General features: G+C 55.5%; 1 protein-coding gene across 4 annotated transcripts in view; it reads left to right on the top strand.

Moving 5' to 3' along the window:
* The window catches only part of ARHGEF7 (Rho guanine nucleotide exchange factor 7), a 110,864-nt gene that overhangs the window by 67,408 nt on the left and 25,653 nt on the right, over window positions 1-17,803 (top strand). For all 4 annotated transcript variants that reach the window (XM_040991134.1, XM_040991131.1, XM_040991133.1 and 1 more), the window contains 6 exons: window positions 3,296-3,390; window positions 3,557-3,652; window positions 8,744-8,866; window positions 15,105-15,243; window positions 16,360-16,419; window positions 16,750-16,896. In XM_040991134.1, coding sequence (XP_040847068.1) covers window positions 3,296-3,390; window positions 3,557-3,652; window positions 8,744-8,866; window positions 15,105-15,243; window positions 16,360-16,419; window positions 16,750-16,896 — 660 coding nt within the window. The remainder of the gene's footprint in view (window positions 1-3,295; window positions 3,391-3,556; window positions 3,653-8,743; window positions 8,867-15,104; window positions 15,244-16,359; window positions 16,420-16,749; window positions 16,897-17,803) is intronic.

Raw genomic sequence — 17,803 nt, 5'->3', positions numbered from 1 at the left:
CAGTGCCAGTCCAAGGTGCTGACACAATGACAGCCACAGGGATGTTGTAAACGTGGGGGTGTCTTGTGTGTTGGTCTTGCACGAGACCGCTTGCCTTCCAGTCCCTGACTCCCATGGGCAGGGCTGTAAGTGGGAATCCGGGTGGGGTTTGGGTCTTGATGGAGGCAGCACTTGGTTGGTGCTGGGTCTCCCTTGCCTCTGTGGAGAGACAGGGGACCCACAGCTAGTTTTGTGTGGGAGTTCTGCCTGTGGACTCCCACGCACACACACCCCAAGATGAAGACGGGCTACAGAAAGTGAGACTCCAAGCGTGGGTCCTAGGAGGAGGCCTGGAGCACCTGTGCTGCCTGCCCTGGCAGGAGACGGCCTGTGGGCTGTCCGTGGGCCACTGGAGATCAGCAAGGGAGCTCCACTGCTGCTGTGGTCACAGCAGAGACCCCCCACCCCTGCTCCCAGCAAGAGCTGGGCAGACGGGAGGGAAGCCTGGGCGTCTGCTGAGTGTGCTGCTGGTAAGGGCTGTGCCCACTGGCCGGCTCAGCGGCACCTGAGGTCGTTGGCGTGGCTTTCTGGGCGTCCCTTTCCTCTCGTCTTCCTGTGGGAAATGTGGGTGTCGAACAGAGATGTGCAACAGTGGGCCAGAGAACGAGTGTCTTCTGGTGTAGTGTGTGTGAGAACACGTGTTAGGAGTTGTGCATGCCAGCAGAGCCTCGTGGGGCCTCTGCTAGTGCTGGGCACAGCCAGGCTGCCCGGGCTGTGGTTTCTCTGCTCTGTGGACTCTGGCTCTGTTCAGTTTTCCAGCGTCTGTGCACAGAGTGAACATCTCTTGTCTGCAGCAGCAGCAGGTCCGCTGAACCTGTCTGGGAGACGCCTGCTTCTACACCCTTGCTGCTGTCAGCGGGGCGCAGGCGTGGCGGCTTTCACAGAGCTCCCGGAAGGTTCTCGACTCAGATGGCTGCAGAGACTAATGAGCTTGTCCAGGGTCACACAGGCTCAGTGCTGAGGCCGGGGCTGAAGCGATGCTGCTGGCTCTTGTGTTAGCGATTGTACAGAGGCAGCACAGCACTCGGGCCGCCTCGCTCTCCCTTTCCAGTTTTGTTTCCTAGGAAACTGCTGAGGGCTTGGGCAGTTTTAGTCCTGCTCAGAGTTCACTGGGGGCCCATTAGCATGCCGAGTGTGTTCCAGAGCACTCCAGTCGTGCCGAGGACCCAGGACCCTGTGGGGTGGAGCTGTGGGTGGAGGACACAGACTAGAGGGGATGGTGTGCATCTTCTGCTGTTGGGTCATGCTGAGGACAACCCCAAACCTGACCGTTGGGCACTCACGGTGTGGCCCGTCGTGGGACTGACCGCTGGGCACTCACGGTGTGGCCGTGGCCCTCTCTGGGATGTCTGTGTGTTTGCTGTTGAGGACAGCCGCAGCCAGCGGGAGCACTCTAGAGCACTCTAGCTCCATGCATTTTTTCTTCCTGGCCTTCAGACAGTAGACCCTCTCCCAGTGCTGCTGCCTTTGCTTCCAGTGTGGGTGTGTTCTTCACCACACTGGTCAGTTCTCTGTTGCAGTGAGGCCTCTCAGTTTGCACTGCTGGCCACGTGTAGGCTGCATCCGAGGCCTGTCTCCTGGTCTGCTCTCTGCCTGCAGTCCCTGGCTATGCTCAGAACTTTTTTTTTTTCAAGGTTTGCTTATTTTTACTGGAAATACAGAGTATTTATTTATTTATTTATTTTAATTGGAAAGGCAGATATGCAGAGAGGAGAGACAGAGTGAAGGGGAGACAGAAACACCTTCCATCTGCTGGTTCACTCCCCAGATGGCCACAGTGGCTGGAGCTGAGCCAGTCCAAAGCTAGGAGCCAGGAGCTTCTTCTGGGTTTCCCATATGGGTGCAGGGTCCCAAGGCTTTGGACGTGCAGCTCCACTTCTCCCTGAGAGTGGCTTCACTGTCTTCCGAGATGCAGCAAGCACCAGTGGGCCACAGGAGCCCTTGGATGATTCTGCAGGGACACGGGGAAATGGCCTACTGGGAGCTTTGTGTGTTCTGTGGGTCATGTGGGGTTGGTTGGACATGACTTGTTTGTAGCAGAGGCAGGTGCCAGAAAGGGCACCAGGCTCAGTGATCCCCGTGAACGAGCGCCACGTGGCGGGATGGTGACGTGCTGCCAGAGGGCATCGCCTTCTCTGCTGTCCTCCGATCCTTGGCAGTCCTAGCTTGCTGCCCTCGGCCACAGGCCAGCGGGGGCTCCGGGCCATGTCCTGGCTCTGCCCTGGCTCTGCCGAGCACCGCCTTTGAACCTCTGGCAGAGGGCAGAAGTGCCACCATTGGTCCCTGGAGTGGGAACAAGCCTGTGATGTGCAGTGGGGCTCTGTCCTGGAGAGCCTGCTGCCCTGGGTGGGTCACACTGTCCTTGCCAGCAGTGCCAGGGCTCTTGGCGGGTGCTGAAAGCTTCTGCGTTGGTTCAGCCGTGCGCTTTGTCTCGATCTATCAGGTGTTAATGGTAGATGAGTTTGGACTAAAGCTGAGCTACAACAGGACATTTAGTTTTGAGGTTGACAGAGATGGCTGTCCAATGGGTTTATCTAACGGCAAGTGTGGGCTGTTCACACAAGGGTGTTCACTGAGGAAAGCACAAATGGATTTCAGATTTTACAGGCTGTCTTAGTACTAAACTTCTGCCCTTTTAATTGATGTGTATTTTATGTTTCTCAAAACAAATGAGTTTGATGAGTTCTGAGGACTGTCTATAAATATGGCCCGGGTCCAAGCATTCTGTCCTTGTGACTTCCTCCCTGTTGTACTCCCCCAGCACACACGCACACAGACACACACGCATGTGCACCCCCGTGCACACACACACCTCTTCTCTGGCTGGTTGGCTGCTTGGGTCTCTGGTATGGGACTTGCTGTCCGTGTAGTCATGCAGGCTGCACTCGTGTGATTGGTCCCTTGCGTGTGATGGAGCCGTGTGGGGGTGGAGCCGTGTGGGGGGTGGAGCCGTGTGGGGGTGGAGCCGTGGGGGGTGGAGCCGTGAGGGGGTGGAGCCGTGGGGGGGGCTGGAGCCATGGGGCTGTGCTGCCTGGACCGTCTGTGGTCCCCCTCTCTTTTCACTTTGCCCTTGCTCGTGTGATAGCAGAGTTGGTCGTGGCCTCGCTGTGGGCAGCCCTGCTCAGCTATAGGTGGCCTGTGTGGGGACTGTGGGCCAGGTGAGCCCAGTGTAGGAGCCCCCGCTGACCAAGCTGCCCGAGGTCACATGTGCTGGCAGCCTTGGGATGCAAGTAACACGTGTTCATCATTTTTGTAGGTGCTACAGAATATTTTAGAAACAGAAAATGAATATTCTAAAGAACTTCAGACCATGCTGTCCACCTATCTCCGGCCGTTACAGACCAGTGAGAAGTAAGCTAGATGATAAGTTTTGGATACTCACACTTCAGGCGTGTTTTCAGAGAATGAGGTTGGAATGTTGGAGTGGCAGTCGGGGCAGTTGCCTCCGATGGGCGGCTGGGGCGGGAGGGCAGGAGAAGTGTTGACATGTTTTTACTTTGATTTTTCTTGGCTCTAGGTTAAGTCCAGCCAACACTTCATCTTTAATGGGCAATCTAGAGGAAATCTGTTCTTTCCAGCAGATGCTTGTACAGTCTTTAGAGGAATGCACCAAGTAAGTAAGACACTTCCTGCAGGGTGCGCACGTGGGCACAGGCCTACATGAGGTTAGGATTCAAATTTCTAAAAGTTTAAGATTGTTCTAAATCTTTTGGGTGGGTCACTTTTGTAGTAGAAACTATATATTTTTTTCCCAAAATGTCTTCAAATACCATTTTGTGTTGTTAAGTCTTAGGTAAGTAATTGTATTTGGTGAACTGCCCTAAATGTGTAGACCTGCCAGTCATTGAATTCTCACAGCTTTGCCAGCTCTGATCTGTTTCATTCATTTATATATATGTGTGTGTGAATTTCTAAAAAGATATAAATGTCTGCATTTAACTTCTGTGGAAGGCTGAGTTAGAGGAGAAGAGACACAGGGAATCTTCTCTCTACGGTTTTGCTTTCTTAATGGCCATAACAACTGGGACTGGGCCAGCTGAAACCAGGAGCCTGGAGCTTTTCTTGGGTCTCCCTCTGGGTATATAGGCCAAGCACTTGGACCACCTTCCACTGCTTTCCCAGGCTGTTAGCAGGGAGCTGGGTCAGAGCACCCGGGCTTGAACTGGAGCCCATATGGTGGGAGCACTTGTTAGGCCACGACTTAGGCCCCCTGATGTCGGCCCATTGCGAAGCCCAGAGAGGCCAGCTAGGAACTGGATGGTGGGTGACTTCCCCGAGGGTGCACTGCAAGTAGCTGGAGTGTGGAGGGCAGGACTCGGTAATGGGCAGACGTCTTGCTCCTTTCTGAGAATCTCTGATGGCACTTCCACGCTTTGGGGTTGGCAGCACCTGGCACCGTGGGTACTTGTCTGGCCCTGGCCCTCAGACTTCTCCTGGCCAGCTGAGGCTTGATGTGGACACTGCCTGCTCATGCTAGGAACAGGACCCTGCTTGAGGCTTAGTGACGGGAGAGGCCACAGTCAAGGTGAAGATCCCCGTAAGGGACTTTACATCGGGGAGAATTCCTTCTGTGATTCACTCTAGATCTTGTTGCGTTGGTCTCAGGAGGTGAAACTGTGGCCATAGAACTGCTTCTGTGGGAAGTTGAAGCTGGGAGTCTAGCTGTGTCTGCACCCCATTTGGAGGTCAGGGCTTTACCTGCATCTTAGTGTGAAAAGCAGGTCAGACTGTCAGAAGTAGAGTTTTTTTGGAATATCCTGGATATTGTGTTGCCGGAGTCCAGCTCCAGCTGAGTTCAGAACTCGCAAAGGGTGCGTGGATGAGGCGCAAAGAGGAAAGAAAGACGGACCACTAGGATTCCATGATCATAATGGACAATGCGGGAAAGCTGTCCGCTTTATTTATACAAAATCAGCCAAACTCTGGCTCAGACTTTTTACGTCATGGTCAAGTGGGTGTTTCTAAGGATAATTCTGCCATTAGTTTTACCTAGAAACGATAGAAGTTCCTGCTACAATTCTTATCCTGCAACTCAATCTTGTATCACAAAGAAAAGGGGAATCTAAAGAATGAGGAAAGAATGAAAGCCTAAATATAGGTCCCTTGATTAGCATAAGGTCAATGGGGACAGCCAAGACAGTAGGAATAATAGTAGGTAGGCCCTTTTTGCAAGATAACCTCCAAGCTCACATTGAGTGAGAGGCCAACCTCACAGTAGCAAACAATGCCTGGATGGATTAGAATTCCCCGGCAGGGTGGTCCGGTGTCCATGCAAAAGAAGGTGGAGCTGCATTCATGTGGCTGCAGAGATGTCCGAGGGTCCCTGCCAAACAGCGGGAAGTTCCCTGTGGTCCTGCCTGCAATGGGACAATACCCTTCACACCTTCGTGACCCCCACATCCACTGCACGGACCCTAACATTGTGTCATTGCTTTTAAAAATTATTTGATAGTTTTAATTTGTGTTTATTTGAAACACAGAGCATTCAACAGGGAGAATTCCCAGCTGCTGGTCCATGCCCCCAGTGCCCACAGCAGCTGGTGCTGGGCCTGACTTGGTCTGGACCTTCTGCTTGGGCAACAGCAGCCCAGCTGCTGACATCCCCTCTGCTTCCAGGGCGAGCTGGATTGGGAGCAGAGACGGGATTCAAACCTGGCACTCCAGGATGTGGGCTGAGTGACCAAGTGGCATTTGTTTTAAGATAATTATTTTTGTTTTTGATGATTTTCGCATAGTTGATTAGGGTGCGGAGGGTCAAGGGCTACAGGAGGTCGGTGAGGCCAGTATTTCCACATTCTCTGTTTTTCCTTCCTGTATCTGGGATAAGGGGAAAGGAGAAACCATACCAGCCTCCCAACCACCTCAGTGCCCTGGGATGGAGGACAATCACCCAACACCATCCCAGGGTCCCCGCTGAGGGTATGCTCTGAGGGCCTTACTCAAGAGGTTTTGATAATTCAGGAGTTCTGAATTACTGCTGATCTCACCACTCCAAGCACAATGAAATCTCTCCAGAATCCACTGATTGATATAGTTCAACTTTGAGTCTCTGTTTGTCCAGATACTCACTGCCAGCACCTGACTGGGGTAGTTGATTGATTTGTTCTGTCCTCTGTCCTCTACCATGGTACCAGGTGTCCTCTGCAGACTCCAGTGTACTGCCATATCCTCATGCGCACCTGGATATGCTGTCCACTGCTCCGTCTGAGCCACTGAGGAGGCTCAGCTCTCACACATGCACTCCACAGTCAGACCATGGAACCTGCAATTCTCTCCATGATTGGGATTCTGAGTCCAGCGATTTAGTTGGGGGGATCCCCAAAGAAACTTCATATGAGGTGATCCCAGATCTGATTCTTGTGTGTGTTTGCCAGCACAGGGTCTGGCACAGTCTGTCACCCCAACTGGCTTATGCACACGCTGGTGGTTGCAGTTGCTGGATCAGTTCTGTCTCCAGCCCTGTCTTCTACACAAACCAGTGGGTATTGCAGCCCATCCTGATCCTGTCCACCACACACTGCCCACATTATGCTAACCAGTGGGAGCTGCAGCCTAATCGGAGCGACCCACAATAACCCCTACCAGGCCTGCCCCCTGCCCTGGTTCCCATGCTTACCAGCATGCACAGCAGACTGGTTCAGTCTGTCCTACATCCCATTCAGCTCTCATAGATGTCAATGCGCATTGAAGCCCAGTTCAACCCAACCAGCCCCACTATCCAGCCCATACACGTGCTGGCTGGTGCACTCTGTCTAGCCATGCCTGTCCTGGTTCTTGTGTTCAAGTCGGAGTGGCAACCCAAGAGGGAGGTGCCCACTATTTCCCTCCTGGGTCACTCCCATTCTCGGATCATGTGTTCTCCAGGTTTAACTTGACAGAATTTGTCCTTTGTGCCAGGCCAACCAATCCTCACCTGCTCTGACTTATGCATGCACCAGTAGGAACAGTCAGCTCAGCTTGGCTTTCGATCCAGCTCACATGAGGCCCACAGGTGTTGTAACCCTGCCTGGCCTGGACTGCCCCCATCCCAACTCTCGCTCTCACCAGTGGGAATAATGGTGGTCCAACAGGGGAGCCCCATGCAGCTCCCTGACTGGCTACGCTTTTCCTCCCCGGGCCTCGTGTGCTGGTTGAGCGCTGTGGCCCAGTCTGGCATGGCCTGTCTCACCTCGGTATTTTCCAGTGGGTGCTGTAGCCTGGCCAGGCCTGACCTACCCCCAATTCCTGCTCATGCTGGTAGGGGGTACAGCCTAGCCCAGCACAGCCGGCCCCCCAATCCCGGCCCTCATGTCAACTGGCTTGTGCTGTGGCCAGACCCAGCCGGACCCACACTCCATTCTGGTGCTCAGATTCGCCAGGGGGTGATATGAACTGGCCCAACCTGTTTTACACCTGACCTGAGTTGAATGCTGATGGCTACCATTCCCTGGCCTGGTCTGGGTGGCTCACTATCGTGGTTCTTGCACTCACCTGCAGGGACTGTGGCCTGAGAAATTCCCCAAGCTCCTCCATCAGAAGCTCTCCCAGTGCCAGATCTCATGTCCATCGGTGGGTCCATGGGCCAACCCTACTCAGTCCACCTCCTGTCCTAGCAGGAACAGTGGCCTTTCCTGACCGGTCTTCACCCATTCTGGATTTTACTGTTGGGTGTTACAGTCCAGCCAAGCCTGGTTCACACCCAGACAGAGCTCACGTGTGGCTCAGCAGAGACCTAGCCCATCCTGTTCTATACCTACCCTGGTTCTCTTGCGCACCAGTGAGTGTTGGAGTCTAGCCCAGTCTGGCACATCCCAGACCCAGTCCATGCTTGTGCGAGGGACACTGCAGCCATGTCCAGACCAGATTGCAGCCCCGACTCTAACCCTTGCACTCACCAGTGGGAACCACAGCCCAGCCAGCGCGTCCCCTTTGCTTTCCAACCAGGCCTGTTCCCAGCCACAGATCTTGTGCATGCTCTTCTTGGCATAGTCCGTCACCTGTCTTGGCCTTTGCCTTGGATGCTGTAGCCTAGCCTGACCCGACCTGCCCCTAGTCCCAACTCTGACTGACAAGTGCTGGAACCTGTCCCTGCTGAGACTGCTCCCATCCCTGGCTCATGCAGACCCTGGTAGTTGTGACAGTCTAGCCCGGTTGTCCTGCCTGGTTTCTACACTAGCCAGTGAGCTAAGGTTTGCTTGGCCCTGTCCTGTCCACCCCCCTCTAAAACCAACCCACACACTTGCCAACGGATGGAGCTATCTTGCCTAGCCTGCCTGACCCCCAGATTGGCCCTGTCCGGGAGGCGTGGCCGCGTGGGTCAGCCCCTTATGTTTTCGTCCAGGTGCAGTAAGGCGACTCAGTTTTAGGAAGTGCCATGAACAGATCAGGGTATTTTGTTTCAGAAGCAGTTTGAAATCTCTGCAGATAGCCATATTTCCTAATTGTCCATATACATTGAAAAGTCAGGCTTTGTGTTTCCCCAGCCTGAAGTGCGTGTGTGTGGACGGGTGTGTGAGTCCTGATGCTATGGATGCTGCAGAAGGCAGAGCCGCCTCACAGGAGCTCCCCTGCTTGCCCTGTGTCATGGAGGGGGTCCTGCAGGGGTTCCTGGAGGCGTGTAGCCCGGGCTTCAGGAGGTGATGGCGTGGAGCGGTGTATGTCTGCCATCAGCAGAGCTCTGTGTGTTGGAAGCCTGAGGCCCCCTCTGCCTGCGTTGTGTCTGCAGGGTGCCTGAGGCTCAGCAGCGGGTCGGAGGCTGCTTCCTCACGCTGATGCCCCAGATGAAGCACCTGTATGTCACCTACTGTGCCAACCACCCCTCGGCAGTGAGCGTCCTCACGGAACACAGGTATGTCGTCCAGCTTCCCAACGGGGAGAGTGGGCAGCATGACAGGCACCTTCGTGACCCCCCGGGGTGGTGTTGGAGAAGGACAGGGAGCGAGACTTGGAGATGTGACACTGTGTTGTCACAAAAGACGGTCTCGCTTTGGCTTGGTGCCCGCTGAAGGCTGGTGGAAGGAACCTGTGGGTGCCATCGGGGCCGCGAGTTCTAGACACTGCTTTATGCCATGGCGGGCAGGGTAGGAGGGCAGGAACTGGGAGTCCACTGGCTCCTGTCGGCAGGTGCCCGCAAGGCGTGGGTGTGCTGCTTGTTCCATAGGCGAGTTTCCTGCAGATGGAGGAGGGTGCTGAGCCGCCTGAGCTCCGGGCTGGCGTCGCTGGCTGGGGGCATCCCCACAGGGAAGGAAGCACCTGTCTGAAGGGTGACGTGGGGCGGTGAGTGTGGGCGTGTTCTGAGGTGCTCAGGCTCTTGAGAGGGGTGCTCATGAGTGTGTGTGTGTTATGTGCGTGCGCAGTCTTTGCTGCTCTCCCCTTGATGACCGTTTGTATTGTGTCAGAGAGCACAGCGTTTCCTCAAGATAGCAAAAAAAAAAAAAAAAAAAGCCAACCCGGTTGTGTCTTTGTGTCTGCCCCACGTGGCCTGCCTGGAGCATGGCTCTGGCGGAGCCCTTGGCTGTGGCGCCCGTGAGGGGCCCAACAGCGGCTGTGCTGCCTGTCCTGTCCTGCCTGCGTGAGTGGGCAGGGGAGCCTGGCCTTTCCCATGCTGCTGGCACTGTAGGTCTGTTCTCGGACTGGGGTGGCTCTGGAGGGCCAATCGGTGTAAGTGCTGTGTGTGGGACAAGTCAGGATGTCCTTGTGCCGGGCCCTTGTGGCACGCTGTGGTCCCTGGTGCCTTGGCATTGGACGTGCCATGAGTCGCTGGAAAGGCTGCGGTTCTGTCTGAGTAGCTATAACCAGCTGCGCAGTGAAGCAGTGACCCAAGATGTATGTAGTTTCCTAACTGTGCGTGCATCTTTTGTCCTTGTAAGAACTTTGTGGGATGTTAGAAGTTATTTTGCTTATAAAATTTTGCTTTAAGCACTTAATTTTAGGGCCTTTCGTGGGGACGGCGAAGGTGACACACTTAATGTTGTTATTTTTCTCTGCTGCATAATTAGGAATTTCATGTGAATTCTCAGGTCGGTCAACAATGACCTGAATAGATTTTTCTTTGTTTTTGTCGTGGTAGAAAAGACGCTGCATGGTTTGATTTAAAGGTGCTGACATAAGCGTTCATGTCACAGGGCTTGGTTTCTATGACTCCCTGTTAACCTGTGGCTATATAGAGAAATGTTGGCAAAGCAGAAGTATCATGTGCTCCAGCCACTCACATTCCAGGGGTGGGGGTGGGGGGATTGACTTGGGGGGTCTTGAGGGTCTGTGGGCAGTGGGGTGCTGTGCAGGTGGGGCTTGCACCAGCATGGGCTTCCCACTGCTCCCAGGGCAGCTCGAGGGGTTCGGGGGGAGTTGAGTCATCTGTGGCCCGTGCACAGTGACAGGTACGTCATGGTGTCCCGACAGGGCATGTGTCAGGTGGCCACTGCTGCTGGCTTACTTGCCTGCTGTCCTTAGCAGCGAGAGTGGCAGGTGATGCTGGCAGTGCACTCTCCTTTGCCTCGCACCTGTCCCCCCCCAAGTGGGTGCTGAGGCCCGCAAGGGCTGCTCGGGGTCAGAAGTGAAGGCAGGCGACTGTCCTAGGTGCCCCAGGGGTACATGGGAGGGTGACACATGGCGAGATCTTGGAGCCCTTGCAGACTGGTTTCAATACCCCCAGTACTGTGGCTTGAGGGAAAGCAGTCATGGAACGTTACCTGTTTGCTGATGGATTCAGTAGTGAGGGGCTGGAGCCCTCAGACGCCCACCGCGTAGGCACTTGGCCAGGCCAAAGCCAGGAGCTGGGACTCGAACCCAGGCTCTCCATGTGGAATCCAGGCAGCTGAGTGCTTGAGCCATCGTCACTGCCTTGCAGGGTCTGCATCAGCAGGAAGCTGGGACTGCAAGTGGGGCCAGGACTCCAACTCAAGCACTTCATATGGAATTTGGGCGTCCCAACCTCTGTGCTCTGCGTGTTAGCCTCCACACCAGTGTCCACTTGTGGCCAGATGCTCACTCTGAAAAACAGCTTTTAGGAAGCACGCAAGTGTGGGCTCAGGCTGTAGAGTTGTGGGTTGCCTGTGAAAACACGTGTGTGCACCCATGCACAGACATAACGCCCTACTGCACCCTACTCTACGCTTATAAATGCTTCAGGGTTGTGCAGCAGTAATGCTTTTTTTTTAGATTTATTAATTTTTGGAAAGGCAGATATACAGAGAAAATGAGAAACAGAGGGAAAGATAATCTATCCACTGGTTCATTTCTCAAGCAGCCTCAATGTCTGGAGCTGAGCTGATTCGAAGCCAGGTCTCCCATGTGGCTGCAGGGTTGCAAGGCTCTGGACCGTCCTCAGCAGCTTCCCAGGCCACAGGCAGCGAGATGGAAGGGAAGTGGGGCAGCTGTAATTAGAACCAGCGCCCATATAAGATCTTGGTGTGTGCAAGGCAAGGGCTTTAGCCACTAGGCTGCTGTGCTGGGCCTGGCAGCAATGTTTTACATTGCGTCACTAGAAAGGGCTTTGATTCAGGATTAGGAAGCCTTTTATATGCACCTGTGTGCTCGTGTGTGATGTGTGTGAGTAGATGACACTGAAGACGTGTGTGTGTGTGTGAGAAGCTTTATATGTGCAGTGTGCTGTGTGTGTGAAGCCTTCTGTGTGCAGTGTGTATGTGAGAAGCCTTCTGTGTGCAGTGTGCTGTGTGTGAGAAGCCTTCTGTGTGCAGTGTGCTGTGTGTGAGAAGCCTTCTGTGTGCAGTGTGTATGTGAGAAGCCTTCTGTGTGCAGTGTGCTGTGTGTGAGAAGCCTTCTGTGTGCAGTGTGCTGTGTGTGTGAAGCCTTCTGTGTGCAGTGTGTATGTGAGAAGCCTTCTGTGTGCAGTGTGCTGTGTGTGAGAAGCCTTCTGTGTGCAGTGTGTGTGAGAAGCCTTCTGTGTGCAGTGTGTGTGAGAAGCCTTCTGTGTGCAGTGTGTATGTGAGAAGCCTTCTGTGTGCAGTGTGCTGTGTGTGTGAAGCCTTCTGTGTGCAGTGTGTATGTGAGAAGCCTTCTGTGTGCAGTGTGTGTGTGAGAAACTTTATATGTGCAGTGTGCTGTGTGTGTGAAGCCTTCTGTGTGCAGTGTGTATGTGAGAAGCCTTCTGTGTGCAGTGTGCTGTGTGTGAGAAGCCTTCTGTGTGCTGTGTGTGAGAAGCTTTCTGTGTGCAGTGTGTGTGTGAGAAGCCTTCTGTGTGCAGTGTGTGTGAGAAGCCTTCTGTGTGCAGTGTATGTGAGAAGCCTTCTGTGTGCAGTGTGCTGTGTGTGAGAAGCCTTCTGTGTGCAGTGTGCTGTGTGTGAGAAGCCTTCTGTGTGCAGTGTGTGTGTGAGAAGCCTTCTGTGTGCAGTGTGTGTGAGAAGCCTTCTGTGTGCAGGGTGCTGTGTGTGAGAAGCCTTCTGTGTGCAGTGTGCTGTGTGTGAGAAGCCTTCTGTGTGCAGTGTGCTGTGTGTGAGAAGCCTTCTGTGTGCAGTGTGTGTGTGAGAAGCCTTCTGTGTGCAGTGTGTGTGAGAAGCCTTCTGTGTGCAGGGTGCTGTGTGTGAGAAGCCTTCTGTGTGCAGTGTGCTGTGTGTGAGAAGCCTTCTGTGTGCAGTGTGTGTGAGAAGCCTTCTGTGTGCAGTGTGTGTGAGAAGCCTTCTGTGTGCAGTGTGTGTGAGAAGCCTTCTGTGTGCAGTGTGCTGTGTGTGAGAAGCCTTCTGTGTGCAGTGTGTGTGAGAAGCCTTCTGTGTGCAGGGTGCTGTGTGTGAGAAGCCTTCTGTGTGCAGGGTGCTGTGTGTGAGAAGCCTTCTGTGTGCAGTGTGTGTAAGAAGCTTTATATGTGCAGTGTGCTGTGTGTGAGAAGCCTTCTGTGTGCAGTGTGCTGTGTGTGAGAAGCCTTCTGTGTGCAGTGTGCTGTGTGTGAGAAGCCTTCTGTGTGCAGTGTGTGTGTGAGAAGCCTTCTGTGTGCAGTGTGTGTGTGAGAAGCCTTCTGTGTGCAGTGTGTGTGTGAGAAGCCTTCTGTGTGCAGTGTGCTGTGTGTGAGAAGCCTTCTGTGTGCAGTGTGTATGTGAGAAGCCTTCTGTGTGCAGTGTGTGTGTGAGAAGCCTTCTGTGTGCAGTGTGCTGTGTGTGAGAAGCCTTCTGTGTGCAGTGTGTATGTGAGAAGCCTTCTGTGTGCAGTGTGTGTGTGAGAAGCCTTCTGTGTGCAGTGTGTGTGAGAAGCCTTCTGTGTGCAGTGTATGTGAGAAGCCTTCTGTGTGCAGTGTGCTGTGTGTGAGAAGCCTTCTGTGTGCAGTGTGCTGTGTGTGAGAAGCCTTCTGTGTGCAGTGTGTGTGTGAGAAGCCTTCTGTGTGCAGTGTGTATGTGAGAAGCCTTCTGTGTGCAGTGTGCTGTGTGTGAGAAGCCTTCTGTGTGCAGTGTGCTGTGTGTGAGAAGCCTTCTGTGTGCAGTGTGTGTGAGAAGCCTTCTGTGTGCAGGGTGCTGTGTGTGAGAAGCCTTCTGTGTGCAGTGTGCTGTGTGTGAGAAGCCTTCTGTGTGCAGTGTGTGTGAGAAGCCTTCTGTGTGCAGTGTGTGTGTGAGAAGCCTTCTGTGTGCAGGGTGCTGTGTGTGAGAAGCCTTCTGTGTGCAGTGTGTGTGAGAAGCTTTATATGTGCAGTGTGCTGTGTGTGAGAAGCCTTCTGTGTGCAGTGTGCTGTGTGTGGGATGACGCTGTAGAAGACGCTGAGGACACGTGTGTGTGTGTGTGTGTGTGTGTGTGTGAAGCCCCGCAGATGACTCTGAGGACGTGTAGCTCTCTTTGTAGCCAGGGCTGTGTGGCACTTCCCTTGGTGCTGTTGTGCTGCCGTTACTGATATCTGTGAAGCACAGACAGCTTTGCCCATCTAAGGGACTCACGATTAGTGGGCAGGTGGGCAGGGCTGTGACGCATGTGCTCACACAAGTGGCATGTGGAACTGCAGGCACACTGAGACGCTGTCTCCTGGCGCTCCCCGAGTTCCACCCGCACATCCTGAGGTGGTGAGCGGGCAGAGCCTCGGCATTGTGGGTGTGAGCTGTGGCAGGGGCCCCCTCAGCTGCCTCTGCTGCATGCAGTGGCTGGCTGGCACGAGTCAGTGTTAGAACTGAGCCTGGCAACCTGGAAGCCCCTCATGTCTTGTGCCGGGGGCCTGGCAAGGGAGCGTCCCTGGATTCCTTCTGGAACCTGAACTGGTGAGGCTGGGGGCTTTTCTCTTGGGCTTTCATGTTTCTCCTGGGGTGCTGTGCGTGGCATGCTGAGGGGCGTCTCCTTTGGCTTTAAGGAAAAGGTGTGGGTGTGGAGTAGCTCCCGGCCTTGGACTGAGTCATAGGTCCCCTGGGACATGTTCACCTTGGGTCCAGGACATGACGGGCCTCACAGGGTATGACATAGTGCCCAGCAGTCTTGAGAGTGCCCAGGACATGGCCTTCCAGGATCTGATGGGCTCACACTGGACTCAGAATGTGGCACGTGTCCCTCAGCTCGCCTACCCTTCCGAGCTGGAGGTGCTGTCATGGGGCAGGCCTGGGCCCCGGCTGCTTGACCGAGATGAACAAATGAGTGTCAGTGGCTGCCTGCAGTCGCAGCTGTGTTGGTGAGGTGGACCCTGCGCCACATGGCTATGTCGGGAGCGTGACCCTGGGTGACTAGGTCGCTGTGGGACGGGCTGGCACAGGAGGACTGTTGCTGTTCCCACACTGCGAGGGCAGAGCGTTCTGAAGCCTCCGTGTGTCGCCTCAGTGCCTGTACTGCCTCGTGTGGCCTTCAGCTCGGGGGCGGCTGCCCAATGTGCTGGGCCACACGAGCAGTGTGAGTGGACACGGGTCACTGCAGTGTGAGAAGTACCGCCAGTGTGGAGGGCTTTACGCTGCCAGAATTGTGCAGACTGGCTGACCCAATGTGACACACGAATCCAGTTCCTCATGAGAGCACAGAACTGGGAGTCCTTAGGGAGTTCTCTGCTATTTCAGAACAGTGGCTCAGGTTTGCTTAGCCAAGTTGGGATATGGAATGCTGTCGCCCGTGGGAGGGCCTGGCTTCTGCCCAGCTCCGACCCTTCGTCTTTCTTCCCCCTCTGCCACCTTGCCCAGTGAGGACCTGGGGGAGTTCATGGAGATGAAAGGTGCCAACAGCCCGGGCATCCTCGTATTGACCACAGGCCTCAGCAAGCCCTTCATGCGTCTCGACAAGTACCCCACGCTGCTCAAGGAGTTGGAAAGACACATGGAGGTAGGCCCTGGGTCCCCGTGGGTCACCTGCAGCGGTCAGACACGGGGCGGGCCTGTGTCGCTTTGGGTCACCTGCGGCGGTCAGACACGGGGCAGGCCCTGACTTCCCATATGTCACTTGAGTGGTCAGACAGAGGCTGGCCTTGGTGTGTGTGAGGCATGTGGGATCAGACACTTGCAGGTAGGCCCTGGCCTTGTCTCCTTCCCCTGTACGTGCTGTAGCAAGGGCCTGTGCCAGTGTAGTCAGACTTGTTGTAGAAGGGAACTTTGCTAGTGATTTGAGAATCTGACTGACTGAGAACCAGCAGAAGCACTGTAGCAGGTGTTTATCTTAGCAGATATTCAGATTTGGGGCAGTTTTGTCCAGCATTAAGGTTTTTCTTCCTCCTCTGGCTTTAAGCAAAGCTCTTGCGTCTCCTTCGTCTTGCTTTCCCACCGCCCGCTGCTGACGGAGTGTTTCCAAAAGCTGGAGAAGGTGATGTGGGGTGGGCCGTGGTACCGGTCAGGAATAACTGGCTGGGAGGCACTCCCTCTAGTGAGTGGTCCTGCTCGTCTTCATCCTCACTGATGGGCTGCGGGTCTGCTCTGGGCTCACGTTAGGCCCTGAACAGCCTGTCCCCATGGCTCTGGGCGCAGCAGCAGCAGCCGGGTCAGCCTGTCCCCGTGGCGCTGGGCGTGGCAGCAGCCGGGTCAGCCTGTTCCGTGGCACTGGGCGCAGCGGCAGCCGGGTCAGCCTGTCCCCATGGCTCTGGGCGCAGCAGCAGCAGCCGGGTCAGCCTGTCCCCGTGGCGCTGGGCGTGGCAGCAGCCGGGTCAGCCTGTCCCCGTGGCGCTGGGCGCAGCGGCAGCCGGGTCAGCCTGTCCCCATGGCTCTGGGCGCAGCAGCAGCAGCCGGGTCAGCCTGTCCCCGTGGCGCTGGGCGTGGCAGCAGCCGGGTCAACCTGTCCCCGTGGCACTGGGCACAGCCGCAGTCGGGTCAGCCTGTGGCTGGTGGGCTGGAGGTGCAGGCCTGCTCACCCCGTGCTGTGAGCTCAGCTCCGGGCTGGCCCTCGTCTGGCCCGGGAGGGGCTGAGTGGAAGCTTTTGCAAAAGCTCATCGTGTATTTCTGCTCTTGAAAGGACTACCATCCCGACAGACAAGATATCCAGAAGTCTATGACTGCCTTCCGGAACCTGTCTGTAAGTAAGGGAGTGCAGGAGGGGTGCAGGGAAGGGCACGGCAGACGACCACTGTCCAGGTGCAGCCGTGCTTCCTCAGGGCCCCTGGCTTCTGGTGGACACTGGTCACCTGGTGACTGTCTCCCCTGCGTCTGCAGCAGGGCTTGGGACACGGGGAGCGGAGTTGCAGTGTCTCTGCCCAGCCCTTGTAGTTTGCTCCTTTTGACTACTTCCATTTCCGTTCAAGCAGGCAGTGACTGTCACTGGAAGGAGTTGGGCACACAGCAGTCCAGCCAGTGTGGAAGATTCTGGAAGTTCCATCTGTTTGACCATGCTGTTCTGTCTTCTCAGGCCCAATGTCAGGAAGTGCGTAAAAGGAAAGAGCTGGAGTCGCAGATCTTGACGGAGGCCGTCCGGAACTGGGAGGGGGACGACATCAGGACGCTGGGCAGCGTGCTCTACCTGTCCCAGGTCACCATGCAGTGTGCAGGCAGTGAGGTACTGCGCCCACCTCCACGTCGCCGCCCTGCTGCTCTGTGCGCGCCCAGCTGCTGCCTGCCGCCCACTTCCTGTGCTCTGGGCAGCCGTACGTTGTTCTGCCGTGCGCTGGTTAATGCCTGCTCACAGTCAGGGTTTCCTTCCGGAGCTGGTTCCGTAGTGTCCCTGGTACCCTGCGAGCAGTTGGCTTTGATGGGCAGGAATCCCGTGCACGTCCCGTTGAATTGTGAAAGAAGCTTCCCTTGTGGAGTTTCATTTTGTCTGTACAGATAACATTATGCTCGGTGCGACTTCCCACCTCCTCCACCGCAGAGGCCTGCCATGTGTCGGGGAGGGCTGCTGTGTCGGGGAGGGCTGCCATGTGTCGGGGAGGGCTGCTGTGTCGGGGAGGGCTGCCATGTGTCGGGGAGGGCTGCTGTGTCGGGGAGGGCTGCGTGGAGGTGGTGTTCCCTGAAGCCCTCTGAGGGGTGTTGTACAGGATCTCCCCAGCTCCAAGGCCAGCCGCTGAGCAGGATGGACAAGGCCTGCCTTGCTGGGGCTCCTGCTGGGGTGCTTGGCAGCCTCCCGGGCAGGGGCGTGTCTGACGGGCACTTCATTATGCCCCTTTCCAGGCAGAGCCCATCTTCCAGAGCTTGTTGTGTGGGGCCAGGTCTGACGAATGGCCTCAATTTAGGAGAAAGCATGTTATTTATGTGTGGGTTCCAGGAGCCCAGCCACTTGAGGCCTGCCCCGAGAGGAGTTGGCTTAAGGCAGAGCCAGAATGGCCCGCAGGCTCAGCAGGGCTCGGTGCTGTGTGTGTCACGGGCAGTGGTGGGCATGTCACTCGTGGCGGGCTTGCGTCTGCCTTCTCACTGGTTCTGGGTGAGTTGCGTATTTGGCTTTCATTAACCTTATTAAAGCAAATGGT

Source organism: Ochotona curzoniae, unplaced genomic scaffold (assembly GCF_017591425.1).
Source record: "Ochotona curzoniae isolate NIBS_2020 unplaced genomic scaffold, NIBS_Ocur_1.0 contig_64, whole genome shotgun sequence".
NCBI lineage: Eukaryota > Metazoa > Chordata > Mammalia > Lagomorpha > Ochotonidae > Ochotona > Ochotona curzoniae.
The sequence above is the reverse complement of the archived record's forward strand: the minus strand, read 5'-3'. Positions and strand labels throughout refer to the sequence as shown.